The sequence below is a fragment of the Girardinichthys multiradiatus genome, chromosome 5 (genome assembly GCF_021462225.1).
Source record: "Girardinichthys multiradiatus isolate DD_20200921_A chromosome 5, DD_fGirMul_XY1, whole genome shotgun sequence".
Taxonomy (NCBI): Eukaryota; Metazoa; Chordata; class Actinopteri; order Cyprinodontiformes; family Goodeidae; genus Girardinichthys; species Girardinichthys multiradiatus.
Window position 1 is genome coordinate 51,925,031 of NC_061798.1, and position 27,880 is coordinate 51,952,910.

The following is a 27,880-nucleotide window of genomic DNA, read 5'->3' on the forward strand; positions in this document are numbered from 1 at the left end:
CAGCTTCGGACATTTTAAAGATGTGTGTTTTATTAGACCCTGTGAGGGTTTCCTGAGCTATTTCTGTGCTGTTCTGTTTCCTACTAACTTTTACTGTTCAGTTCAATTCAGTTTATTTATATAGCACCAATTCACAACACATGTCGTCTCAAGGTTCTTCACAAAGTCAGGTTCATACATTCCAATTAATCGTAATCATTGAACAGTTCAGTCAGATTCAGTTATTTATTCAAATTGGATAAAAAGTTTTTCTATCTAAGGAAACCCAGCAGATTGCATCCAGTCAGTGACTTGCAGCATTCACTCCTCCTGGATGAGCATGTAGAGACAGTGGACAGTCACTGGTGTTGACTTTGCAGCAATCCCTCATACTGAGCATGCATGTAGCGACAGTGGAGAGGAAAAACTCCCTTTTAACAGGAAGAAACCTCCAGCAGAACCAGAACCAGGCTCAGTGTGAGCGGCCATCTGCCACGACCGACTGGAGGTTTGAGAGAACAGAGCAGAGACACAAAGAGAACAAAGAAGCACTGATCCAGGAGTACTTTCTATGGGAAGGAAAAGTAAATGTTAATGGATGTAGCTCCTTTAGTCGTTTCATCTAGAAAGAAAGAACAGATAAACTCTGAGACAGTTTTCAAGGTTAGAGTCTGAAAGAGAGCACATAGAGTTAGTTACAGTAGAAGCTCAGTCAGTAGCCATGTCTAGGAGAGAGAAAGGGTTAAACACTGAAAGACAGGGCTATGTGGATCATCTGTAGAGGGTGAGACTTAAATTGTTTCCAGCAGAAGCTCGGACGATGCCCCTCTCCAGAAAGGTGTCACAGGTAGACACAGAGTCAGGCCAGATGTAGCTTCATAAAGTTAAAAGCAGAAATAACAGCAAATAATGCAAAATTGGAGAGTAGTGTGAGAATGTAGCAGAGAGAGTGAAAGTGATAATTATGTCCTCCAGCAGTCTAAGCCTATAGCAGCATAACTACAGAGATAGCTCAGGATAAACTAAGCCACTCTAACTATAAGCTTTATCAAAAAGGAAAGTTTTAATCCTAGCCTTAAAAGTAGACAGGGTGTCTGCCTCACGGACTAAAACTGGGAGCTGGTTCCACAGGAGAGGAGCCTGATAACTAAAGGATCTGCCTCCCGTTCAATGGAAAACTCAACAGGGATTAATTCTTAATACCAGAGTTGCTGTTGAATACAGAGTAAAGCTGGAATGTGTTTGTGTCTCCGTGGTTTCTGCAGGCGCAGATTGCCTTTCTGCAGGGGGAACGGCGTGGACAGGAGAACCTGAAGAAGGACCTTGTGAGACGGATCAAGATGCTGGAGTACGCCCTGAAACAGGAAAGGTAAGCTGGGACGGCAGGACTAACATCTGGAAGGATGTATTTAAATGAAAGTGTGATTTTCTGTAACTGTGGTGGATAAGCCTCAGCAGCCGATCCTCTCACTGAATCATCAGGTGTTAATCAGAACCTTTCAGTGTCTGGAAGCTGAACCTTGTGGGAAATGAGGATAAGTCCTCATGTGTTGGTGTTAACAACTCGTCAGTCATTCAGGGACCCTGCAGCAGCTCCATGAAGCGGCAAGCTGTAGATTTGAAGGGTTTTACTCACAGATGAGAAGTTTCCAGATGATTCCAGCTCACTCCTTTTACTCGGAAAACTTTAGTTTCACGTACCAATAAAACGTACAAGTCAGGGAAATATTTTTGCAGCTGAATGTCTTCCTTCAGAAACAAATAATAAAATTGTTCTATTCGAATTAAAGCCAGACTGTGGGGAAATAAAACTTCTGATTTAGTAGATTTAGGATACATTTTGATATTAAATCATCTTAACCAGTAAATTTCAGTTAAAAGCCGAGTCACTAAATCAAAGACTTGACCAGGAGTTGAAGGTCAGGGACTCGGGTTTTATGAACAATCTGTGACTCGTGTATTTAGTGTTTGACTTCAGGTTGTTTCAGAACAAAAATAGTTGGAAAAAATAGTTGCTAATCAAATGTGTGAACATTTATACAGCAATGACCTGTTTGAAGAGTGTCAGTCAGGCTTCGGAGCTCATCATAGCACTGAAACAGCTCTGCTGAAAGTCACTAATGATATTCTTATGGCCTCAGATAATGGACTTGTGTCTGTTCTGGTTCTGTTAGATCTCAGTGCTGCATTTGATCCAGTCGACCATAATATTCTCTTAGAAAGGCTGGAATATGCTGTAGGGATCAGGGTAACAGCGCTAGGCTGGTTTAAATCTTATCTGTCTGACAGATTCCAGTTTGTTCATGTAAATGATAAATCATCTTTAAACTCCAGGGTTAATTGTGGAGTACCACAGGGTTCAGTACTTGGGCCAATTCTCTTTACTATATACAGGTCCTTCTCAAAATATTAGCATATTGTGATAAAGTTCATTATTTTCCATAATGTCATGATGAAAATTTAACATTCATATATTTTAGATTCATTCCACACTAACTGAAATATTTCAGGTCTTTTATTGTCTTAATACGGATGATTTTGGCATACAGCTCATGAAAACCCAAAATTCCTATCTCACAAAATTAGCATATTTCATCCGACCAATAAAAGAAAAGTGTTTTTAATACAAAAAAGGTCAACCTTCAAATAATCATGTACAGTTATGCACTCAATACTTGGTCGGGAATCCTTTTGCAGAATTGACTGCTTCAATGCGGCGTGGCATGGAGGCAATCAGCCTGTGGCACTGCTGAGGTCTTATGGAGGCCCAGGATGCTTCGATAGCGGCCTTTAACTCATCCAGAGTGTTGGGTCTTGAGTCTCTCAACGTTCTCTTCACAATATCCCACAGATTCTCTATGGGGTTCAGGTCAGGAGAGTTGGCAGGCCAATTGAGCACAGTGATACCATGGTCAGTAAACCATTTACCAGTGGTTTTGGCACTGTGAGCAGGTGCCAGGTCATGCTGAAAAATGAAATCTTCATCTCCATAAAGCTTTTCAGCAGATAGAAGCATGAAGTGCTCCAAAATCTCCTGATAGCTAGCTGCATTGACCCTGCCCTTGATAAAACACAGTGGACCAACACCAGCAGCTGACACGGCACCCCAGACCATCACTGACTGTGGGTACTTGACACTGGACTTCTGGCATTTTGGCATTTCCTTCTCCCCAGTCTTCCTCCACACTCTGGCACCTTGATTTCCGAATGACATGCAGAATTTGCTTTCATCCGAAAAAAGTACTTTGGACCACTGAGCAACAGTCCAGTGCTGCTTCTCTGTAGCCCAGGTCAGGCGCTTCTGCCGCTGTTTCTGGTTCAAAAGTGGCTTGACCTGGGGAATGCGGCACCTGTAGCCCATTTCCTGCACACGCCTGTGCACGGTGGCTCTGGATGTTTCTACTCCAGACTCAGTCCACTGCTTCCGCAGGTCCCCCAAGGTCTGGAATCGGCCCTTCTCCACAATCTTCCTCAGGGTCCGGTCACCTCTTCTCGTTGTGCAGCGTTTTCTGCCACACTTTTTCCTTCCCACAGACTTCCCACTGAGGTGCCTTGATACAGCACTCTGGGAACAGCCTATTCGTTCAGAAATTTCTTTCTGTGTCTTACCCTCTTGCTTGAGGGTGTCAATAGTGGCCTTCTGGACAGCAGTCAGGTCGGCAGTCTTACCCTTGATTGGGGTTTTGAGTGATGAACCAGGCTGGGAGTTTTAAAGGCCTCAGGAATCTTTTGCAGGTGTTTAGAGTTAACTCGTTGATTCAGATGATTAGGTTCATAGCTCGTTTAGAGACCCTTTTAATGATATGCTAATTTTGTGAGATAGGAATTTTGGGTTTTCATGAGCTGTATGCCAAAATCATCCGTATTAAGACAATAAAAGACCTGAAATATTTCAGTTAGTGTGCAATGAATCTAAAATATATGAATGTTAAATTTTCATCATGACATTATGGAAAATAATGAACTTTATCACAATATGCTAATATTTTGAGAAGGACCTGTATATGCTTCCAATAGGTCAAATTATCAGGCAGCATGGGATAAATTTTCACTGTTACGCTGATGATACTCTGCTTTACTTATCCATAAATCCTGATGAGCCCAACCAGTTAGATAGACTACAAGCATGTCTTGAAGATATAAAAACTTGGATGACTTTAAATGTTCTGCTTCTAAATTCAGACAAGACAGAAGTTGTCGTCTTTGGACCAGAGTCTTTAAAAAAGAAACTTCTTAGTCAATCACTTAACCTGGATGGCATTAAATTGACCTCAGATAATAAAGTAAAAAACCTCGGTGTTAACTTTGACTAGGACATGTCATTTAAATCCCATATTAAACAGGTTTCTAGGATTTCCTTCTTTCACCTCCGGAACATTGCCAAAATTAGAAATATCCTGTCCAGGAGTGACGCTGAAAAACTAGTCCATGCATTTGTTACTTCAAGGCTGGACTATTGTAATTCTTTACTATCAGGATGTCCACAAAATGCAGTTAAAAGCCTTCAGCTGATTCAAAATGCTGCAGCAAGAGTTCTGATGAAAATTAAAAAGAGAGATCATATTTCTCCTATTTTAGCTTCCCTTCATTGGCTCCCTGTTAAATCCAGAATAGAATTTAAAATTCTCCTCCTCACATATAAAGCCCTTAATGATCTAGCTCCATCATACATCAGAGATCTGATTGGTCCATATGTTCCTAACAGAGCACTTTGTTCTCAGACTGCAGGTTTACTGGTGGTTCCTAGAGTCTCTAGAAGTAGAATGGGAGGCAGATCCTTTAGTTATCAGGCTCCTCTCCTTGTGAACCAGCTCCCAGTTTTAGTCTGTGAGGCACACACCCTGTCTACTTTTAAGGCTAGGCTTAAAACTTTCCTTTTTGATAAAGCTTATAGTTAGAGTGGCTTAGGTTATCCTGAGCTATCTCTGTAGTTATGCTGCTATAGGCTTAGGCTGCTGGAGGACATAATGACCACTTTCACTCTCTCTGCTACATTCTCCTACTACTCTCCAATTTTGCATTATTTACTGTTATTTCAGCTTTTAACTTTATGAAGCTACACCTGGCCTGACTCTGTATTTACCTGTGACACCTTCTACAGATGATCCACTTGACCCTGTCTTTCAGTGTTTGACCCTTTCTCTCTCCTAGATGAAGCCACTAAAGGAGCTACAACCATTAATGTTTCACTTTTCTTTCCCATAGAAAGTACTCCTGGATCAGTGCTTCTGTTTTCTTTTTGTGTCTGCTCTGTTCTCTCAAACCCCCAGTTGGTTGTGGCAGATGGCTGCTCACATTGAGCCTGGTTCTGGTTCTGGTTCTGGTTCTGCTATTGTTTTTTTTTTTCTGAAAGCTTTCTTAAAGCATTAGTTTCAGTTATTACAGACTTCAGACTTGACTTAGACTTGGAAAAAATTACTTGTAAACATCTGTGATTCAATTCTGACTCTTTCTTCCATGTGCCAAACTTGGCAATTTACAGTTTTTGTCAGAGAGTGTATTCACTGTGACATATTTTAGCTTTTTGGTTGGTCAGATATTTTTATTTACTTGTTTATTGTTTGACCTCAGAGCCAAACACCACAAACTGAAATATGGGACAGAACTAAACCAAGGAGAAATCAAACCTCCGAGTTACGATTCAGGTGAGAATTAAAAGTGCTTTAAACCTTAAATTTGTAAAATGTCAAGATGGACGGATAAACAGATGATGGATGGACGGATGGATGGATGGACGGATGGATGGATGGACAAACAGATAAACAGATGATGGATGGACGGATGGATGGATGGACAAACAGATAAACAGATGATGGATGGATGGATGGATGGACAAACAGATAAACAGATGATGGATGGATGGATGGATGGATGGATGGATGGATGGATGGACAGATGGATGGATGGACAAACAGATAAACAGATGATGGATGGATGGATGGATGGAGGTACAGATAAACAGATGATGGATGGATGGACGGATGGATGGATGGACAAACAGATAAACAGATGATGGATGGATGGACGGATGGATGGATGGACAAACAGATAAACAGATGATGGATGGATGGATGGATGGAGGTACAGATAAACAGATGATGGATGGATGGATGGATGGATGGATGGATGGATGGATGGACAGATGGATGGATGGACAAACAGATAAACAGATGATGGATGGATGGATGGATGGAGGTACAGATAAACAGATGATGGATGGATGGATGGATGGATGGATGGAGGTACAGATAAACAGATGATGGATGGACGGATGGATGGACGGATGGATGGATGGACTAACAGATAAACAGATGATGGATGGACGGATGGATGCTTCTCATTGTGTTTCTACCTCAGATGAAGGGAATGAGAGCGACGCTGCGAGTCCTCCGAACAGCAGCCATCAGCTCAGCTGGAAACAGGGACGGCAGCTGCTCCGACAGTGAGTTCACACACACAGAGCATCATGGGACACCAGCACACAGTAAATCTTATTACAGATTAACACTCATCAATCCAGATCTTCAGACTGGAGTTCACTGTTATTTTTAAAGCTGGGATATTTCAGTGTCGTGGGCCCATTTCCCTGGTCAGCTGTTCCCACCTGAGCCACCTGCCAGGTTTGCTGCCTCCTGGAGATCAGCCCTCCTGGGATCGACCCGTTCCTCTCACTGGGAGTGTGCAGCAGCTCAGACGTTGTTTTGTCCTCGGAGTGTTTGTGGGAATGCTGAATGGAGGATTGTGTGGATGCTTCCTGCGATCGGAGCGGCTGGTACGGAGGGAGGAGGGAGGAACGAACACTGGATGCTGTTTAGGAAAACCTCCATCCTCCGAGTACCGACTGCTGCTCTTAGGTCAGCTGGGTCCAGTTCTCTGGATTCTTGGCTGAAGGTACTGATCTGATCTTGTTCCAGCAGAATCTTCTTCTGCGTGAATGTGGTGAGGAGGAATTCTGGGGTGAGCAGGTAAACTATGTTTTGGTCCTGACAGTGTTCTGGTTCTGTTTGAGGCCTTCAACCTGCTAACTTAAAGAACTTGGTCTCTGAATGTTTAGCTGTTGAAATATTTGTTTCTGAGCCTGATTTCCTCACATGAAGTTCTGTTTGATTAGAAACAAACCAGATTCTTGTTTTCAGATAAACAACCTTGTTTTTGTCCCGAATCTTAAATAGTGGGATTTTTGTATCAAACGGATCAGAATTTCTTTAGCTGCTGATGTGTGGATCTGAGTCAGGAGAACGCGGCACGGCTGCTTCTCCAGCTGTGGAGGTTTAGCACCAGCACAGAGGACACTAAAGCCAGTCTGCTGCAGAGCTGTTCATCATAGAAAACATGTTTCCAAGAATTTCCACTAAACTCCACAACAACAACAGAACTTCAGTTATCTGGTCCTACAGATCCTGACAGTCCAGCTCGTGAAGTTTGATCACATTAGTTTTAAATCCAGCAAACATGTGAGGAAACAAACCGGATCCCGATGTTACCTGGAACAACCGGGGAGAACCGGAAAAAGTTAGAAGCTCCTTGATCAGTGTGGAGTCAGTTGAGGTGGTTCATCTGAGCAGAATGACTCCTGGCCCCCTCCTTTTGGAGGTTCTCCAGTCACATCCCGTTGGAAGGAGACCCTGGGAATGATCCAGATAGTCTCTGGAGGGACCACCACATGTTCGGGTGGGGGGGGGGAAACAGGATTATTCCAAATCCTGGTTGATTCTGAAGAAATGATAGAAAATAAAAGAAAAATTTCAGGAACGTTTGGAGGAAGAGGATGGATCAGGAGTTCTGCAGAACTTTAAAAACAGCTTATTTAAATCAGGTGTAGGTGCTTTTTGCAACACTCTCTTATTAAATTTAAGAAATTACACTGATCAAGCATAACATTATGACCGCTGACAGCTGAGATGAATAACACTTGTCGGGGGTGGGGGTGTATTATGCCACAAATGAACATGTTGTCCTTAAAGCTGATGTCAGACGCTGGAAAAATGGGAAGCATGAGGACTTCAGAGAGTTTGATAACCAGGACCAAATGGGGATGGCGGGATGACTGGGTCAGAACATCTCCATAACTGCACCTCTGTGGGTTCCTTCCGGTCTTCAGGGGTTAGGATCTATCAGCGTGATCCAAAGAAGAAACGGCGGGGAACCAGTGACAGAATCCTGGGCAGCCAAGGTTCACGAATGCATGTGGGGAGGGATGGCTGGCCCGTTTGGTTTGATGCAGGTTCTGATAGGCGTCGGATTACAGGCAGTTATGGTGCTTATACTAACATGTAGATGAACCGAACATGTTCTGGATTGTGCCTGGGCCCAGTTTAAATCCTGACCTGTTCCCTCAGGTACCTTCAGGAGGTCGGATATACTGACACCATCCTGGATGTGAAGTCCCAGAGGGTGAGGGCTCTGCTCGGTCTGACCGGAGAATCCAGAGACAAACCATCAGAGAGGAGAACCGAGCCCATGGTGAACGGAACCGAGACATCCTCCCTGAAGGACAGCGGCATGGTCAGGTAAGAACCATCCCACAGAATCCTGAGTGGGTTCTTCGTGAAAACACAGAACTAACCAGGAAAACTGTCCTTCCAGTAAACCCGACATGTCCGACTCGGCCACCATGTTGGAGGCCTTCAAGTTTATCGAGAGCGCCGCGGCAGAGTTTAGTGACGAAGACGAGGACGAGGAGAGCGAGTCCAAGGACAAAACCATTCTGGACCTGGTAGCTGTAAGACTGACTTCATACTCCACACTTTCCCTGTTGTGTTTCTGTGACCCAAACTGGTTCCTTTGACAGATGGTGAGGAAGAAACAGTTGTCCACGCCGTCCTCCACCACCTCCGACATCAGCGACGACCCAGACACCGAGGAGGCCCTGAAGGGATTCGACTTCTTGGCGAGTCCGGAAGAGCTGGACGGGTCCGAGCCGAGGAGCGGGGAGGACAGTGGGGAGTGGGGTGAGATTGGTCGGATGGTGGAGAAAGGTTTGAGCGCACGGAAAGGTGACTGGATTCAGGGGTCACAGGAGAACTCCTGAACTTCAGAACCTCATTGACAGGTTTATGGGGCAGCTGTAGCTTAACTTTAGAGAAACATCTGCCTGGTGTCCATGACACAGAACAGTAAAATAAACCGGGTCAAACTCTCAGGATGTGTTCTGGATTTAAAAAGGATGTTTGTTTTGGTTTTTAGTTACAGAGCAGAACCTTCAGGGTGAATTAGGAAGCAGCAGTCCAAGCAAACTGGAAGCTGCAGCTAAACCAGTTTCCTCCAGAACCATCCCATCAGTCCATGACCTGCGTGCTCCCGCACTCTAACAGAACATCTCTCCTTTTCTTCAGTTACTTAGCAACACATGATGGAGAGCTCACCCACGCAGCCCACGATTCAACACCTCATTCCGCTTAGTTCGAGATCCGAGCTGACTCAGTGTTGCGTTCACACAATCAGCCACAGTTTCCACTTCTCAACACAAAACCAGCACAGAACACAGAAACGGGTCAAATTGGGCTGCTTCTGACCAACAACTGTGACCCTCTAAAACACTTCTTAATCCAGAACCCAGACCACCTCCAGGATCTGGCCTGGCACCGACCTGTTTCTGGTCTCGGTTCACTGTTGAATGTCAGGTGTCGATCAGAACCGGTCCAATTTTTTCCAGATCGGCTGAAAGGAAATCTGTAAAGTTTTTATCTGGAGGAACAGTACTCAACTACTCCTCCTACAGCTCATCTGGAGGAATAGCAACCGTTTAAACAGTTAATTGATTATTTTCTTTTAGTTTTGATTTTACTTCCTTTTCTTCTGATTCTTCTTCTCTTTCTGTCTGAACTGTAACATATTTAGGCAGATATTATCAGCTCCAAACTAAGTTTTGGTTTACTGTCTTCTTCCTGCTTACTTGGACCTTATTTGATGTTTGTGGTGTGTAGTTCCTCCAGTCCTTTACCAGAGGTCTTCTCCTCATCCTGTAGAGAAGGAGGAGCCGTCTGCTCTGGGAGAACTGGGCTGGGACGTGGACCAGGGCCTAATTGCCCAGCTGAAGGAGCAGTACAAAAAGGAGAGAAAGGGGAAGAAAGGAGTGAAGAGTAAGTCCTGCATCTGATCCATGCTTCATCCTGTCTAAGTTTTCCAGCCGGCTGGGTTTGTTTTTCAGGAGGAAATCCAGGAATTTTAATGTTGATTCTATTTTTCCTTTTCAACCTTGTCCTTTATTTTGAACGTTTCGCATTGCCAATGCCAAACAGCGTCCTGTAGCACATGTAGAAGTCACTAACCGGAGATCCAACAGATCTCTGAAGTTGAATTTTGTTAACAGGGGAAAACAGAAACTACACTCAGGTGTTTTCCACTTGAGCATCTCTGTTTTTGAACTCGGACTCTGATCCTGCCTGATCCCTCAGACAGGGAACACTGAGGGTAAATTCATCCATCTCCGGATGTTTTCTAGAAAAACATGATTAAATGCAGAAGAATCCTGGTGTTTTTCCTCTTTGTTTCCCCCTTTGAATGTGTTGATTGAATCTACAGCTGGAACATTTCATCTCCCATGTCTCTCCCACTGGTTCTGCTGCTTTGTGTCCTCGGGTTAATCCATTCATCAGCCCAACACTTTGCAAAACTGCCTCCTGTATCCTCTTCTGACTCCTGTCCTCTTCCTCGTTCAGGACCGAACCGCTCCAAACTCCAGGACATGCTGGCTAACCTGCGGGACACTGAGGAGCTGCCCCCCATGCAGCCGGCTCTGTCGCCCCCCTGCCGGCCCAGCGTTCCCAGACTGAACGAGCACGAAGTAGGTCGGCCAGAAGACGGTAAGCTCCTCCTCCTCTCGGACTGTCATCCAGCTGCACCCACGGGTAAACGTTTGGATTCAAAATTTCCCTTCCTGCTCCCTCCCCGCAGAGCCGATGACGTTCCTGCCGTCCACCGGGAAGTCCTTCATACTGGGAAGAGTGGACGAGGCTGTCTCCAATGAGCTGGGTCTGGGAGAACTGGCCGGACTGACAGTTGCCAACGAGGCGGAAAATCTGGGATATGATGTTAGTAAAACAACCTGATCCGGAAATATTTAACTGGGTTTCCCACAATAACTCCTCATTCCAAGTCAAAACTCTTCCTAACAGAAATCTGAACAAGAAAAGATGAAAAAAAGGCAATTAAATAAATGTATTCATTTTTTGTGCTTCTTTAACTTGTTTTAACTTTAACTTTTGCAAATGATTAAATATTACATTTTAAACATTTAACATCAGATATAATATCTACATATATGAGCCACTTAAGCGCGCTAACATCAGATCGTTTGTGACCTGATTTCATTACAGGTTTAACATCCAGCTGAAGAACTATGGAAGCAAATCGTTACCATATTTCAAATGAAAAAGCATTTTCAGAAATGCTTTTTCATTCTTTCACTTAATTAAAATGAAAAAGAAAAAGACATTTGAGATTTATTTTTCAAAATGTACCCCAGCAAATAGATACCAAAATTCAATTTGAAATGTAAAATTTGAAAATGAAAAAGCATTTCCAGAAATGCTTTTTCATTTTAAGAATGTGGCTGCATTATTTGACCCATAAATAAAATTAGTTATCAATCATCCTATTTGCATTTTCTTCTTCATGACTGCACATTTTATTCCATAATCAAAAAGAAAACAAAGCAGACATTGCTTTTTCGTTTTCGTGGTCTGCCCGCAAAGTCCTGCCCAGAACTCGAAAACGAAAAAACATTCCGAGCTGCGGGCGCAGAAGAGTGACGTCAGCAGCCGCTCTTCCTCAGCTCCCTGCTGACCGAGCTACCCAGCTTATTCGGTTCGGGATGTTGATGGTTGGTCGTCTTCGTCCCATTTGAGGCTCCACAGCATCCAGCCGTTCCAGGACTGAACGGAGGTTTACTATAGCAACCTCATTAATGTTCAAATCTATGACAGCAGAGTATGCAGCCAAGGTCTCCATGACTTGTTCTACTCGGTCACGGGCATCAGACTCGGATATACTACTGGATTCTACCTGCTCAGCTAATTCTAAAAGTGTTTGCACAATTTAAGGGAGCGCCATGACCTGAGATGCTAAAGCCCTGGCAATTCAATCAATTTCTCAGCACATTTGCAATGTAATGCAATGCAGACGTGCACAGCGCCCCCTACCGAACAAGATGGGTAGCTCGGTCAGCAGGGAGCTGAGGAAGAGCGGCTGCTGACGTCACTCTTCTCCGCCCGCAGCTCGGAATGCTTTTTCGTTTTCGAGTTCTGGGCAGGACTTTACGGACAGACCATGAAAACAAAAAAGCAATGTCTGCTTTGTTTTCTTTTTGATTACGGCATAAAATGTGCAGTCATGAAGAAGAAAATGCAAATAGGATGATTGATTACTAATTTTATTTATGGGTCAAATAATGTAGTCACATTCTTAAAATGAAAAAGCATTTCTGGAAATGCTTTTTCATTTGAAATATGGTAACGATTTGCTTCCATAAAGAACAGCAGTTTCTCCCTTCAGTCTTTAAGGAGCTCTAAACTCGGCCACAGGCAACCGACTGTCATCCAATCAGATTATTCTGTCTTCTACATAATAGATCTGTTATAAGATAGCAGTGGTACTCAGAACCTAACCAGCAGAGTGTGAAGGATGCTCATAAATAATGTCATTATAGTCTTAAACATTAAAATAGGGCTGTTTTATGACTGATGCATGAAGACAATATATAATAAAAGGCAGTCTGACCCTCAACACTTGATTAAATGCTCAATCAAAACTCTGAAAGAAAGGCTAAGCCAAATATTAATAGAATAAGGTTCAAAGGAACCTTATTCTATTAATAGAATAAGGTTAAGGTATAGCTGATTATATACTGATTTCTGGAAAAACAACATGAATTTAGATTTATTCATATTTAAAACCAACTATTTAGTCCCAAAGTGAAGCCTGCAGCAGCTGAAGTATGAAGCTTAACAACCGACTATCTCAGAGTGAAGCCATCTGATTACATTATGGAGTCTTCTGTAGATACATAGTCCTGATGTAAATTTTATCAATGGAAAATAAAACGGGGCCCAACATTGAGCCTTGGGGGGCTCCTTTTAAAATCTTGAGAAGCTGGATTTTTCTGCAGAGACACACCTGTTCTGTCTGACAGGTAACTTCTAAACCAGCCTGGAACCCCATGTAGAATATTTGATGTATTAGATCTTCACAGTGACACAGTTGGTTGCACTGATGCCTTGCAACAAGAAGGTCCTGGGTTCCAATCCCAGCCTGTGGTCTTTCTGGATGGAGATTGCATGTTTTCCCTCTGCATGCTCAGGTTCTCTTCGGGTACATCGGCTTCGGCTGGATGGATCTCAGAAACTGCAGAACATCATCAGTAAATCTCTATTTTCTCTTATGATAACTTCACAGATCACCAACAACACAGACGCTCTGAAGAAAACCTGGAACCCAAAGTTCACCCTGCGGAGCCACTTTGACTCGGTCCGGAGTCTGGCCTTCCACCCGGTGGAGCCGGTTCTGGTCACAGCGTCCGAGGACCATACCCTGAAACTGTGGAACCTCCAGAAGACGGCGCCAGCCAAGAAGTGAGAGATTAAAGCAGGAAACATCCAGCTGTGTCTTTTAGCTCCTGGACAGTCAGAGCTGCTCCTTTCAGGATTAACTGTCCGTTGCTGACGTTTAGTTTCTTTGAGGTTGGATCTGTAGATTCTGGTTTTGTTTCTAAAAACTAGAAACCATCCAAACTCATCATTTTGGTTTAATTCAACAATGAAATGTCTCAAACATAGTCCAATAAAGGTTCATAGATAGACGTAGAGGTTTGGAATTCCAAGATTATTCCAATTTCTTCATCAAAGTTTTGTTAAATCTTATCTAAACTCAAAGAACACACTGTTTGATGACGTGTTTACAGATTAAACAAAGTTTAGATGCAGTTAAAGAACAAAAACATTTCATAAATTATATTTTAACTGAACTTTTACAGTTAATGTGTTATTAACACTTCAGTAAAAGCATCAGATCAATGATGTAGTTCTCAGTCTGACCTTAGGGTGGCAGTGTTCTCTGAGCTTCAGAGCTTAAACCCAGTAGGTCAGCAGTGAGATGATGGAGCTGCTTTTACTTGAAGGTAAATGAAGAAGAAGCTGATGATGATGTGAGGAGGAAGAGGACCAGATCAAACCTCTCCTTTTGATATCAATTTTATTTTCATTTAAACTTCCTGTTTCATTCCCCCAGGTGTGCAGCTTTAGATGTGGAGCCCATCTTCACGTTCAGAGCTCACAGGTGAGACTTCCACCCAATCCTAACCTCTGAACTCATGGAAACGTTTCCAGTTCAGCAGAGAGGGATTTCAGATGATCACTCCTGGTGTGTGTGTTTGTGTGTGTGTGTGTGTGTGTGTGTGTGTGTGTGTGTGTGTGTGTGTGTGTGTGTGTGTGTTCCTGTCTTGACATCACAGTGAGACCATTTTCCCGATTTCACCATCAAATTGAGGACCGTTTGTACCAAAGTGAGGACATTTTGCTGGTCATCACGACCTATTTTGCTAACGGTTAGGTTTAGGACTAAGGTGTGAATTGAGTTTAGGTTCAGGTTAGGGTTAGACATGCACTGGTAATGGTTAGGTTTAGGGTTATTGTCAGGGTTAGGGCATAGAAAGGGTTGAAAATGACTGAAAATCAATGGAAGTCAACACATGGTCCTCACTACATTTAGCAAAACGAGTGTGTGTGTGTGTATATATGGCTATTTGGAAGAATCTGAAATATAAAAATGTTATTCCACACGTTTTGTTTAATATCTTATTCCGTGTGTGTTCATTCATAGTTTTGTTGTCTCTGAACGTGTCTCTGTGCGCAGCGGGGCTGTCCTCAGCGTCACCATGAGCTCAAGCGGGGACCAGTGCTTCAGTGGGGGTGTGGATGGGACCATCCAGAGCTGGAACATGCCTAGCCCAAACATTGACCCATACGACTCCTATGGTACGACTCTGAGATCATTCCTGGTAAAACTGCTGCTACTAACTGATAACTGGTTTCTCCATCTTCTCCATCCTGCTGCAGAGGCCTCCATCCTGCGGGGGGCGCTGTGTGGTCACACAGACTCAGTGTGGGGACTGGTCTATAGCTCGGTTCACCACCGCCTCCTCTCCTGCTCGGCTGATGGGACGGTCCGACTCTGGAACGCCGCTGACATCTCACCGGCTCTGGCGGTTTTTAATGAAGATGGAGGTGAGAGGACATCTGGATCAGAACCCTGTCAGTTCAGTTTATTTTGCAGCTGTTCGGCAGATGTGCTGCTACTGTCAGAACCTCACTGAGGTTTCTGCACAGCTCTCCACCACAGCTTTTCACAAAGTTTTAAGTCTGAACTTTGACTAGGCCATTAAATGTGGTCCTGTTTCAGACCTAGGAGTCGCTAACTCGGTGGACCTGGTGAGCAGTGACCCGGCCTACATGGTGACGTCATTTGACACAGGACATATCGGACTCTTTAACATGGAGACGCAGCAGCTGTTCCTGACGTTTGACTCTGCTGGACCTCCAGGTACGACCACAGATCCCCAGCTGCTGCTTTCAGACATCAGTGAGAAGTTCAGGAGCTTAAAACCCAGGATGGATGTGATAGATTTGATATTCATCGTATCTCATAGCTCCTGCAGCTGAACTTATCAGCAGCTCAGTGAACATGGTTGAGCTCCAGTTTTCCTCACAGTTATTCTCTCTATCAGGTTAAAAAAGATCTACTAAAAACACATCAGCGCCACCTTGCTGTGCTGCATCATATTACATTATTCTGCAGAAGGTATGAAGCTGCAGACCCATTTAAGCAGCTATATAGTTCCTATCTATGTTTGTCTGATTTTAATTTAATGAGATAAAAGATTTTCTTTGCAGTCAGAGAGTACCGATGCATCCGGCTCAGGAGATGGCAATATATCAGGGAATAAAACTACAAATCCCTAAAGTCTGTCTCCGGTGGTAACAGCCAACACGCCTCTGTGGATCATAGTTTCCTTCTAGATGTTTTTAACAACTTGTGAGCTTTATCTCACTGCATTTCAAAACACCTCACCGATGGTGAGAAGAGCTGACTAAGTCTTCCGCTTACAGTCACGGCTTCCACACTGAAGAGTGTTGTTGTCAGACCGGTGGTGCTGATAAGATTCACTGATTGAAAAGAACATCGGATTTTTAGGCTCCAACTGGCCGATCACGGCCGGTCCTAACATACAGGTTTGTGGACCCCAGGGGGAGATTTTAGTCAGGCTGGACTGGTTTGAGTGGGCCTGGGTTCACCATGGGCTTTATGAGCAGGACTTACTTGGTAAATACAACTCATATCAGCAAAACTAGTGGGCAACATATGCAGGTCTTTACTGGGTCCCAAATGGGTATGAAGAAAATCAGTTCAAGGCCCAACACATCTAGGACCCATTTTCCGCCCATTTCCACCCATATGGGGCCCATATATTGCTGTTAGCTGGTGTCACGGTAACATATGGGTCACATCAGCAGACTCATACAGATGGAGGACTTTGCCAGCTGCAGATGGATTCCCATTTAGTTGTTTCATGTGAGGTTCTGGGTCTGATCCGTTTCAGGCTGATAACTCCGTTACTCTCCTCTTCACAGAGTCTCCCTGCAAGATCAACCAGGTCCTGAGTCATCCCACGCTGCCGATCACCATCACAGCTCAGGAGGACCGGCACATCCAGTTCTTCGACAACAACACAGGTGGAGCGTCGCCGCGTTGGGTTTTCCAGCTGGATTCTCCCAGAACGTCTCTGTAATCTGGTTCTTCTGTTTATGTTCCTGAAGGTAAACTGATCCACTCGATGGTCGCCCATCTGGACTCAGTCACCTGTCTTTCTGTGGATCCAAACGGGCTGTACCTGATGTCAGGAAGTAAGTCTACAGCCGCTGAGAGTTTGTTCCAACCATGCAGCAAACGTCTGGCATCGATAGGAATCATCTGGGAACATTTTCCTAAAACAATCAAAGCAATCCAGTGCACAGATGATGAGCAACCGGATCATTCAGACCAGAGCAGTCAGAGTTAGAACATTAATAAACTGTTAGCAGAAATAAAAGATGAAAACAGTCTGAATCACATAGTTTAACTTGGTCCAGTTATCATTTATCCACCCCCCACCACATCAGTTATGTGGGTTCATCCCCCCTGGGTCAGAACTATGTAGAACCACCTTTGAACATCTACAGACTGGAGTTTCTGTCCATTCTTCTTTGTAAAGCAGCTCAAGCCCCGTCAGATTGGATGGAGAACATCTGTGAACATCAGTTTTCAAATCTTGCCACAGATTTTCAACGGATTTATGTCTGGACTTTGACTAGGCCATTCAAACTACTGTATGTTTAGGGTGGTTGTTCTGCTGGAAGGTGGAACCTCAACTTCAGTCTCAGGTCTTCTGCAGCCTGTAACAGGTTTTCTTCCAGGATCGTCCTGGATTTAGCTCCATCCATCTTCCCATCAACTCTGACCAGCTTTCCTGTTCCTGCTGAAGAAAAGCATTTCCACAGCATGATGCTGCCACCACCATGTTTCAGGGTGGGGGGTTGGGTTCAGAGTTTGTTTTCTCCAAACATAGTGTGTTGAATGTAGGCCAGTTTTGGTTTTATCTGATCAGAGCACCTTCTTCCACATGTTTGTTGTGTCTCCTACGTCGTTTATAACAGAAAGCAAACAGGACTTCATCCACAGAGGCCAGATGTATGAAGACCACGACTAATAGTTGTCCCTAGGACAGCTTCCCCCCCTTAGTTATAGAACTCTGCAGCTCCTCCAGAGCTACCATGGACATCTTGGCTGCTTCTCTGATTAATGCTCTCCTTGTCCAGCCTGTCAATTTAGGTGGACCTCCATGTCTTGGTAGGTCTGCAGGTGGTCCATCCTCTCTCCATATTCAGATGATGGATTGAAAAGAGCTCTGGGAGTTGTTCAACACTTGGGGTATTGTTATAGAACCTAACCCTGCTGTAAACAGAACCAGAACTTTCTCCCTGACCTGTCTCATGTGGTCCTTGGTCTTCATGATGCTGGTTGTTCTCTGATGCTCTCTAAAGAACGTCTAAGACCAGAAGCAGAGCAGCTGCAGTTAGACTCAGGTTAAGGTACACACAGCTGGACTCTGGTTCCTGATCAGGTGAGTTCTGAAAGGCATGTTCTTGCAGTGGATTTTATTTAAGGTGTCAGAATAAAGAAAGAATACTTTGTGTTGGTCTGTCACATAAAATCCCACTAAAACACAGTGAAGATTGTTGCTGGAATGTTCCTGGAAGTCTCTGTTGTCTGTCCTGATTGGCTCTTTTCCACTTCAGGTCATGACTGCTCCATCCGTCTGTGGAACATGGAGAGTAAGACGTGCATCCAGGAGTTCACCGCCCACCGGAAGAAGTTTGACGAGTCCATCCACGATGTGGCATTCCACCCAACTAAATGCTACATCGGCAGCGCCGGAGCTGACGCACTCGCCAAGGTCTTCGTATGACTCTGCAGGGAAGGTCCCCATCGTAATCTGATTAGACTACAGAGAAGTTGTCCCTCCCATCCTGTTGGACTCGGGCTGGCCTGCGTCCCTCAACAAACTCTGAGTGAACCAGGAGCAAGCTGGAATCTGCGTTTTCTCTCATCCCAAACCGTCTGAGGTGTTCCTGCTACCGGGAATTGTTTGTCTTTACAACGTGCCTTTTTTCCTTAGAGCAGAAGTTCCTTTAGGAAAAATAACCAGAACCTGATGGATCCAGACTCCGACTGCCAGTCCAGCTTTCAACCTGAAGGATAAAACTTTAGTCAGTGTCAGTTTCTGCCCCCCTGCAGTAATGATCCTGCAGAGGTTTTGTTTTAAAGGTTCATTTAGGTTTGTTTCAGCGGCCATTTCAATTCTCCTGGAGTTCTATCGGTTTCTGGGCCCGGACCAGTTCCGGACGGACCTTTTGGAGTTGTCGAGCGGCAGAGGAAATCCTACAGCGACGCTCAGATTCTTATTTCAAAGTGTATTTATTTAAATGAAAGCCGTGAGATTCCTCTGATGAGCTGATTATGTTGCAGGTGAACTCTGAACTGAGCGCAGACTTGAAAACAATGGATTTTAACCTCAATATTCTGACTCTGAGCGGTTAGTGACGGATGTTCAGGTACAGGTAGATCTGTTTTGTGTTCTCCATGTGTTGCTTTCAGGATGTTTCAGGAAGCCACGTCAGACTTTCATCTCGTAAAGCAGCTGCTTCCCGTTCAGGAAGAACTCTGGTTTTTCTTTAATCCAAACTGTAAAAAATGGAAACAAGTGTGTAGAGTTTGTGTTCTAGGAAATCTATTTATGAACCAGGTGTGAAACGGGAATTTAGGGGAAATTTTAACTGCAGCGTGATATTCTTTCTCCCCTCTGGACTTTGAAGGAGCTTAAAGAAAAAAAGGTTTTCCAGGTTTTGCTTCCTGAGGTGACGTTCCTCAATTTTATTCAGATTCTGTTTAAATTTAATCTTCCAGAACGTTTTCCAAACTGAATCAGCTGATTGTTCCTGAGGCATTCCTGAATACTGACCACAAATAAAAAGGGGAGGAAATCCAACAAAGGCTTTGAAACTTCAAAAGGTTCAAACAGGATCTGTGAGGGAAAAACAGTATTCTGCTGGTGAAACGTTTATCTGTCCTTCTGTGTGACAAAGATCACATTCCCACCATAAACCACATGTTGAGGGAATTTCAGGAAGTCCAGCTGACTGGTGACATCTTCCTCTTTAAATAAAAACAGAAAACAGGAACACGGTAGGAACGACAGATTCAAACGGAGCAGGATCAGAGTCAGGATGCCAGCCCTGTCACCATGGTAACATATGATGCTCTGGAGTAGGTTAGGTTTCCGGGTCAGAGATCAACACATGAACCAAATGTCTCTCAGCCAATCATCGGTGCAGTTAGGAAATAAAAACCAGAATCCCTGTCCAGAGCTAACCAATCTGGAACAAAAGGGAAAAAAGAAGCAAATCAATTTCAAGGTCCTCTAAATCTTTACATTAGTGCCGAGTTACTGAAGAGATGTGCATGCTCCTACACCTCCAGATGTTTCCCATGACAGGTGATAAACCTGCAGTTTAAACTATTCCCAGAGTCAGGAGAGCTTTGACAGTGGAATGAAAAATGTGTAGAAACCCTACTCTGAGAAGAACCAGCAGCAGAACTGAAACACCAGACAGAGACGGGTTCCTCCGAAGGTTAGAAACCAGAGATTATTACCTTCCCCTGTTTTAAAGTCCTTTGAACTTCTCAGTTGGTTAGAATGGAAACCATAAATTCAGCTCTTATTTTGAAATATTGATTGTATAGTTATGTTGAGCTACAGGAAGTCCTTCTAAGTGGCCAGATAAATCAAGGGTTAGCAGAGGTTGAATGGGGGAGTCCTGATACATTCGAGCCTAGCAAACATTGCATCCTAGAAGTTCTTTGTGGTACTGTGTACACAATGAAGATGCAAGAATGGCTGTGATTGGCTATCTTGTGTTGCTCGAATGATCTGCATTATATTTCCTCCCCAGAACGACAAAAATAAAACTGGAAATCTTTTCTTTTGGCTCATCAACAGGAGAAAGGCTCACGAAGGCTCTAGGCTGCAGGTCCATTAGAAATGGTTCCATTTTATTAATAATGTTGCTGCGGACGTTGTCAGAGTATTACTTCCTGTGTTCACCAGCTTTCCTTCCTGCTTTCTTCTGATTGGTCCTCCTCTGATTCCAGTTCCTCCTGGTTTTAGATGGATCGTCGTTTCAAATCATTGAGCATAAAACAAAGTTCCTACATTTTGTTCCATTTCTAACTTCCAAACTTTTCCAGACTCAAATATTCAGATTCTTCGCGATATGTTTTTAGATTCTGGACATCTGAGTACCAATTAACCTTGAATCTGCTAATTGGGTCCGAACACTGTAGGTTCCACGAATGATGAAACAACACAAAGCTTAAATTTGCTTCCAGGCTTCAGAGTTTGGTTTCAAGTCCTATCTCCGATTATCTTTTCTGGCATGTTCACTAACTTCGGTCCGGTCTGCGTCAAGATCTAGAACTTTCTGACTCTTAAGAATTGTAACTTCTGTATCTTTATTCTGTTGGTGAACGTGCCAGAAATAGCAGTGGTAGTTCTTTGTCATTTTAGACCCAGTTTAAAAGGCACAGGACCAAGGTAGCCCAAGGTTCTGTAAAGTGGTGAACGTCCCTATTTGGATCTTTGAGTCTGGATTCAGTCAGTTTGTTAAAAGCCCAAATTCTGACGTTTAAAATGTTCATTTAAATGTGAACCAATTCATCCAGGACACATTATTGGTTTTTGGCAATTTTTGGAGAACAATGAAAGAAGGAAAAAACAAATTTTGTCCATTTTTCATCCAGACATGGAAAATGATCAGAACAATTCAACACTTTTCCAGACTTTTCAGGGCTGGGTAGAAACCGGTTTGGTGTTGAACTTGAATTGGGTCCAAATTTTGACAGATGGGAGGCGGTGATCAAATATTTTCAGCAACTCTGAGATCATCTTGTAGAGCTGGGGACCAGCTTCATAGCTCCACTAAGTGTGAGATCTTTATGTCAGGGGGAGTTAGAGCTGATCTGTCACTCTGGATGGATCCATCTCTGGGATCACTCCTAATCCACAGTCCAAATCTTCAAGAACCAAACCTTTCCGAACAGCAAAAAGGATAAAACCATGGAATGCATCCCAGTAACATTCAGCTGATCCATTTTCTAAGGCCAAAAACCAAGCTTCAGACCTGCACCTCGTTCTGGTTCAGGTCCAGCCTACCTGTAAATCCTACTTCTTCTTTACTTTGTACAGTCTACCTGCTGTGGCTGGGCGTACTCCTCTCCCACATGTTGCTTTCCTTTCTTCATGCCAGCGAGGCTCATGTAACTAACAATAAAGGAGATGCTGGAGGTTTGGGTCATGGAGAATTTGTTTCATCTCTCAATGGGAACATTTGGTTCCGTATTAATGTTTTACAGAGAAACGATGTTGGATCAGGAAACGGTGTTTATTAGGACCTCAGAAGATTTTCTTCTGTAAACTCTAAACTTTCTAAAACTGTTACTTTAATGAAAATAACGCTAATTTCTTTTCATATAAAACTGAAATATGTTGCTTTATGTTAGGTTGCTGTTCCATCTCTGGTCCGATCCCACGTCCTTCAGGATCTTCTCAGCGGGTCTGAAAGGAAAGTCTTGCAGTGAGCCTCCAGAAGCCTTCAGCTGCTCCTTCCAGCTGTGCAGCAGCTGCTCGTACTCCTGCAGGTCAAACATGCATGATGTAGCATCAGCTGAGCTGCAGAGACAGGAAGCTGGGCAGCTGGAGAAACACTCACCTGAGTCTCCAGATCCAGGTCCTGCTCCAGAGCATCCATGGAGATCCGTTTGGACTCCAGGATTTCCTGAAAACAGGAAACAGTTGACAAGTTTGTTTGAGACTCTGATTCAGCTAATGGGATTTTAGAGTCATTCCTAAATTTTCATAACTCGCATTCCCAGTTGGACATCCAGTTTTCTTAACTCTCCCAACTCCTAAAATCATCAACTATACCGATCCATGAAGACTTCCAGATGTTTGTATGTCCCATTCTTCATGCAAATATGTCCTTAGGTGTCCACCAGTATAGAATTGTCCTTGTCCCTTTCCTGGTTTCCAACCTCTCCAGCAGGTTCTGCAGGGTGTAGTTCAGTCCAGCAGCTGTACCCTCCTCTTCCTCAGCCAGAACTTTGGAATGTGGTTTTCCATGGTTTTGGTGGAAAATACTGGATGTCACTGGAAAAAGTGTGGTCCTAATGGCAGCAGATATTCTGAAATCTCTCCTGGACTTTTCATCATCAATGTTGCCATCAGAGAAGAGGAAATGCAGCCCATACTGTGATAGAACCTCCTACCATCACAGAGCCTGGCTGCAGGGACAACAAACATCTGGAATACTGGTCTGTCTCACTAGTTTTACATCCCACTGTCTGATGGTCCATCCCAGGTACCTCCAAGCCTACTGAAGCTGACCTCCCGATGTTAACATCAGGCTTCTTTTCTGCACAGTAAAGTCAGAATGTTACTCTAAGGTGGGGCTGGAAGAATGTTTCCCAACATAATTCCTGGATGGGTTCATGATGTTCTGTTTTCAGTGGGAGAAATATGGAAATGGATGAGGAACTTTGTTTATAATCAGTTTCATAGTTTTTTCTAACATTTGGCCCAAACTGGAGAACCTCGTTTAACTCCTCAAAGCGGTTTCATGGATACTGCTCCATTCCTTGTTTGGTATATTATTTTTCCACCTATCAGGCCTAAATTCCTGGTGTCTAGCTATTTTTTTGGAAAGGATGGACAGTGACCACTGACCTGAAGATCTTGTGTCTGCAATAACCCTGAAGGATCTGTGTTCCTGTCAGTAGGAACATAATGCTTTATGAACTTCTCTTCATTGATTGAGCGTTTCTGTGTTTTCCTCTCATTAAAACATGCCGTTAAACAGCTGAAGAAGTTCTCGTTCTTCAGACAGCGTCACATCTTACCTCCAGCTTGCTGACGGCGTTGCTGCGTGCCGTCGGCTCGATGCTGCAGACCGACAGTGCTGTGCTGAGCTGTGCCTCCTTCTTCTCCAGAGTTTCTGTCACTGCAGCCAGCTTCTTCTGCAGCAGAATCTTCTTCAGGCCGCTCCTCTGCTGGATGTCCAGGATGCTCTCCGTCTGTCTCTTCAGCAACTCGTCACGCTCCTCTTGGACCTGCAGGAAAGACCTGGATGCGTCAACTTGCTGTGAGCGCTGGAGGGAGAGCAGCAGGTTGGAAAGAGTTTACCTTCTGGAAGGCCTGCAAGAGCAGCTCATGCTCCACTGTCAGATCTCTGAGCTCCTTTTCAACCACCTTCTGCTGAGCTCGGTACTTCTGTTCATCACAAACATCATCATAATCTTCATCATCATTAGTATCATCATCCTCCAGCAGCAACACAATCATCATCATCCTCTCCTTTGCAACCAGTTTCTGCTGAGCTCAGCAGCATCTCTGTTCATCACCATCATCCACTTCATCATCATCATCACTATCATCCACTTCATCATCATCATCATCCACTTCATCATCATCATCACTATCATCCACTTCATCATCATCATCATCCACTTCATCATCATCATCACTATCATCCACTTCATCATCACTATCATCCACTTCATCATCACTATCATCCACTTCATCATCATCATCCACTTCATCATCATCATCAGTATCATCCACATTATCATTATCTTCTTCATCACTATCATCTACATTATCATCTTCATCACTATCATCAGAATCAGCTTTATTGCCAAGTTCTTACAATCAAACAAGGAATTTGACTCCGGTACACTTTGCTCTTTGGTTTTGTTTCTGCATTACAGAATAAACATATTTACAATGTATCTAACAGAAAAGGTACATTTGCAACATCTGTTGCTGTTGTTTTGTACTTTATTGAATGTTCAACAGAGAAACAGCCTGGGAGAAGAAACTGTCTTTGTGGCGGCTGGTTTTAGTGAACAGTGCTCTGTAGCGCCACCTGAAGGTAAAACTCTGAACAGTTTATGTGCAGGGTGTGTGGGGTCTGCAGAGATTTTAGCAGCTCTTTTCCTGACCCTTGACCTGTATAAGTCCTGGATGAAGGGAAGGTCAGCTCTGATTATTCTCTCTGCAGTCCTGATTATTCGTTGCAGTCTGGACCTGTCCTGTTTGGTGGATGATCCAAACCACACTGAGATGGATGAAGACACGACAGACTGAATGATGGCAGTGGAGAAGATGACCAGCAGCTCCTGTGGAAGGTTGAACTTCTTGAGTTGCCTCAGGAAGTACAGTCTCTGCTGGACCTTCTTTCGAACAGTGTCTATGTGTGAAGACCATCTCAGGTCCTCAGAGATGGTGGTTCCTAAGAACTTGAAGTGGTCCACGGCCAATACAGTGTTGTTGAGGATGGTGAGGGGGGTGTATGGGGGTGGTGTTCTCCGAAAGTCCACCACCATTTCCACAGTCTTGAGTGGGTTCAGTTCAAGGTAGTTCTGACCGCACCAGTGTACCAGCCGATCCACCTGCTGTCTGTATGCAGACTCATCACCGTCCTGGATCAGTCCAATAACAGTGGTGTCATCTGCAAACTTCAGGAGTTTCATGGACGAGTCCGATGAGGTGCAGTCATTTGTGTACAGAGAGAAGAGGAGTGGAGATAGAACACACCCCTGGGGGTCACCAGTACTTATTGATCTGGATCGGGAGAAGATGCTCCCCAGTCTCACCCCCAGTCTCACCTGCTGCTGTCGGTCCGTCAGGAAGCTGTTGATCCACTGACAGGTGGAGGCTGGGACGTTGAGCTGGGTGAGCTTCTGGTGGAGGATGTCTGGTATGATGGTGTTGAAGGTGGAGCTGAAGTCTACAAACAGGATCCTGGCGTACGTCCCTGGGTGGTCGAGGTGTTGCAGGATGAAGTGTAGACCTAAGTTAACAGCATCATCTGCCGACCTGTTTGCTCGGTAAGCAAACTGCAGGGGGTCCAGCAGGGGGCCTGTGATGTCTTTCAGGTGCTTCAACACCAGCCGCTCAAAGGACTTCATGACCACAGACGTCAGGACTACAGGCCTGTAGTCATTTAATCCTAGGATGGTGGGTTTCTTGGGAACCGGGATGATGGTGGATCGTTTGAAGCAGGAGGGGACCTCGTGCTTCTCCAGTGACTTGTTGAAGATCCTTGTGAAGATCGGAGCGAGTTGATTTGCACAGGCTTTCAGGCATGATGGGGAGACGTTATCAGGTCCTCTAGCTTTCTTTGTTTTCATGCGCTGAAAGAGCCTGTTTACATCTTCCTCGGAGATCTTTAGTGCAGGTAGAGGATGTGATGGTAGGGGGTTGGTAGCTTTGTGGGAAGAACTTGTTCCTGAATGGGATGTAGAGGAGATGATTTGAGGTGTGAATGGCTTCTTGTCATGTCTGCAGTAGAAGCCATTCAGACGGTTGGCCAGGAGACGACTCTGTTCAGGATGGGTGGGGGGGCTCCTATAGGCAGTCAGGTTTCTCAGACCAGTCCATACAGCTGAAGTGTCACCAGTAGAAAGGTTGTTCTTCAGCTTCTCAGTGTAACTTCTCTTAGCTGCTTGATCTCCTTTGTTAGTCTGTTCCTGGCCTGCCTGTGTTGTGTTGATATTTCTTTGAGACCTGAAAGTTCTTAAGTGTTTCTTCCATTCTCTTCATCTTCTTATTGTGTTCCATGTTCAGAAACTTTAAGAGATGTTTCATCTGGGTTTCAGTCTTCTTCAGTGTATTGCTCTGCTTCGTCTGGTATGTGTCTTCCAGAGATCTCATAGTCCAGAAACTCTGCACCTCCATGCCTGAGGAAGGATATTAAGGATGAAGGCAAACAAAAGAACCAAGAAGGAAAGGAAGTTAAAGCAAAGGACGGAGAGACTAAGAACCACTGAGGAATAAGCCAAATTCACCTTGTATCCTGCGCTCATACTCCTTGCTGAGCTTCATCAGCTCCGTCTGGTTTTTCTGGTGAGGATTAGAAGGCATCAGATAAAGAAACAAATCTTTAAACATGATCAGGAGAAAATTACCTCACCAGTTTCAGCTGCTTTATTGAGCTGTCCTCCTGGAGCCTCTTCTCCCTGCAGGTCCTGGTTTTCTTTGAGCAGTCTAGGTCAGACTCAAATGTTCTGGTTCTGGAGCAGCAAGGATGAGGAGACAGCATCCATCTTTTCTTCTGAGATGGTGTTCTGCTGCTCAGACAAAACATGCTTCTTCTTCTGCTTATAGACCTGAAAACACAACATTGAGTTAAAATGTAAGACTGGTTCAAACTGAGAGCTCAGACTTCTGCTGAGGTAACATCACAGAGAAACTCAGAGAGAGGTCAAAGTTGAACCAATGTGGAACATGTTATGGAGACCAGGAGTTCCACTACTTCATGAAATGTGACTTTGTTCTCTACAGCCTGGACTTTGATAAACCTTTTATATGCAAACTGATGCTTGTAGAGTAGGCCTTGGTGCAGTGTTGCTGCAGGACATTGATGGTGAGTGAGAGGCACCCTGTGTTTCTCAGCAGGAAGCTTCAGGACAGAGAAACCCAATATTCCACAGTTAAGAAGGAATGACTCACAGTTAAGTGGGCCGTGGAATCACTGCGATACTATATGTTAGGGCGACATGTTACCCTTGAAACAGACCATCGGGCACTAGTCAAATGAAAGACTAGCAAGATGGTATATTTGTTTACAACCTTTTCATTTTAATGTACAGTATCGGTCAGGGAAATTTAACCCTGTGGCCAAATGTATGACAACTAAACAGCTGTTGTCTTGGGTGAAGGGCGCAGGAAATGAAATGGGGACCAGGAGTGCCATTACTTGATGAAATGTGATTATTATTATTGTTATGTTATATGATTAAGTTACAGACCAAACATTCGAGTTGTTTGATTTCTTTATTGTAGTTTTGTTCAGACATTATTAGTTCCATTCTGGAGAAGCAGGGGTACGGGCCATCCTTCCTGTATAAAGAGAGCTTAGCTACAAATGTTAATGTTTGTTTCCTTGGATTTCTGTTGGTTTAAAATCATTAGTTTAACAATATAACTGTTTAGTTGAAAAGCATTCACCTCTTCCTGGTTTGACAGTGGGGTGTGGCAGCAATAGGGAGGGACCTGCTCCAGGTGTTGTATAAAAGCTCTTGGAAACCAATGGAATAAGGTGGGAGCGGCTTGGAGTAGTTATGTTAAATTTGATGTATTCTTTTGATCGACCTTAGATTTGTTTAGTTGTAATGGTTTTTATTTCTGTAAACATTTATTGGGTACCATTCATTGTTTTGGTTAGTTTTATGTAAATATTGTTTATTTCTTGTT

The 27,880-nt window shown here is 44.0% G+C and overlaps 1 protein-coding gene and 1 pseudogene across 1 annotated transcript in view; one reads left to right on the top strand and one right to left on the bottom strand.

Moving 5' to 3' along the window:
- The window catches only part of LOC124867963 (striatin-like), a 40,679-nt gene extending 18,766 nt beyond the window's left edge, over positions 1–21,913 (top strand). The window contains exons 2-18 of the mRNA XM_047364703.1: positions 1,245–1,348; positions 5,551–5,624; positions 6,337–6,421; positions 8,319–8,489; positions 8,566–8,701; positions 8,771–8,930; positions 9,948–10,061; positions 10,641–10,784; positions 10,876–11,012; positions 13,375–13,550; positions 14,206–14,253; positions 14,830–14,951; positions 15,033–15,200; positions 15,376–15,516; positions 16,605–16,706; positions 16,791–16,877; positions 18,309–21,913. Coding sequence (XP_047220659.1) covers positions 1,245–1,348; positions 5,551–5,624; positions 6,337–6,421; positions 8,319–8,489; positions 8,566–8,701; positions 8,771–8,930; positions 9,948–10,061; positions 10,641–10,784; positions 10,876–11,012; positions 13,375–13,550; positions 14,206–14,253; positions 14,830–14,951; positions 15,033–15,200; positions 15,376–15,516; positions 16,605–16,706; positions 16,791–16,877; positions 18,309–18,478 — 2,139 coding nt within the window. The 3' untranslated portion in view covers positions 18,479–21,913. The remainder of the gene's footprint in view (positions 1–1,244; positions 1,349–5,550; positions 5,625–6,336; positions 6,422–8,318; positions 8,490–8,565; positions 8,702–8,770; positions 8,931–9,947; positions 10,062–10,640; positions 10,785–10,875; positions 11,013–13,374; positions 13,551–14,205; positions 14,254–14,829; positions 14,952–15,032; positions 15,201–15,375; positions 15,517–16,604; positions 16,707–16,790; positions 16,878–18,308) is intronic.
- On the bottom strand, positions 19,753–26,823 carry LOC124867738 (annotated as a pseudogene).
- Between the last annotated feature and the right edge of the window lie 1,057 nt (positions 26,824–27,880).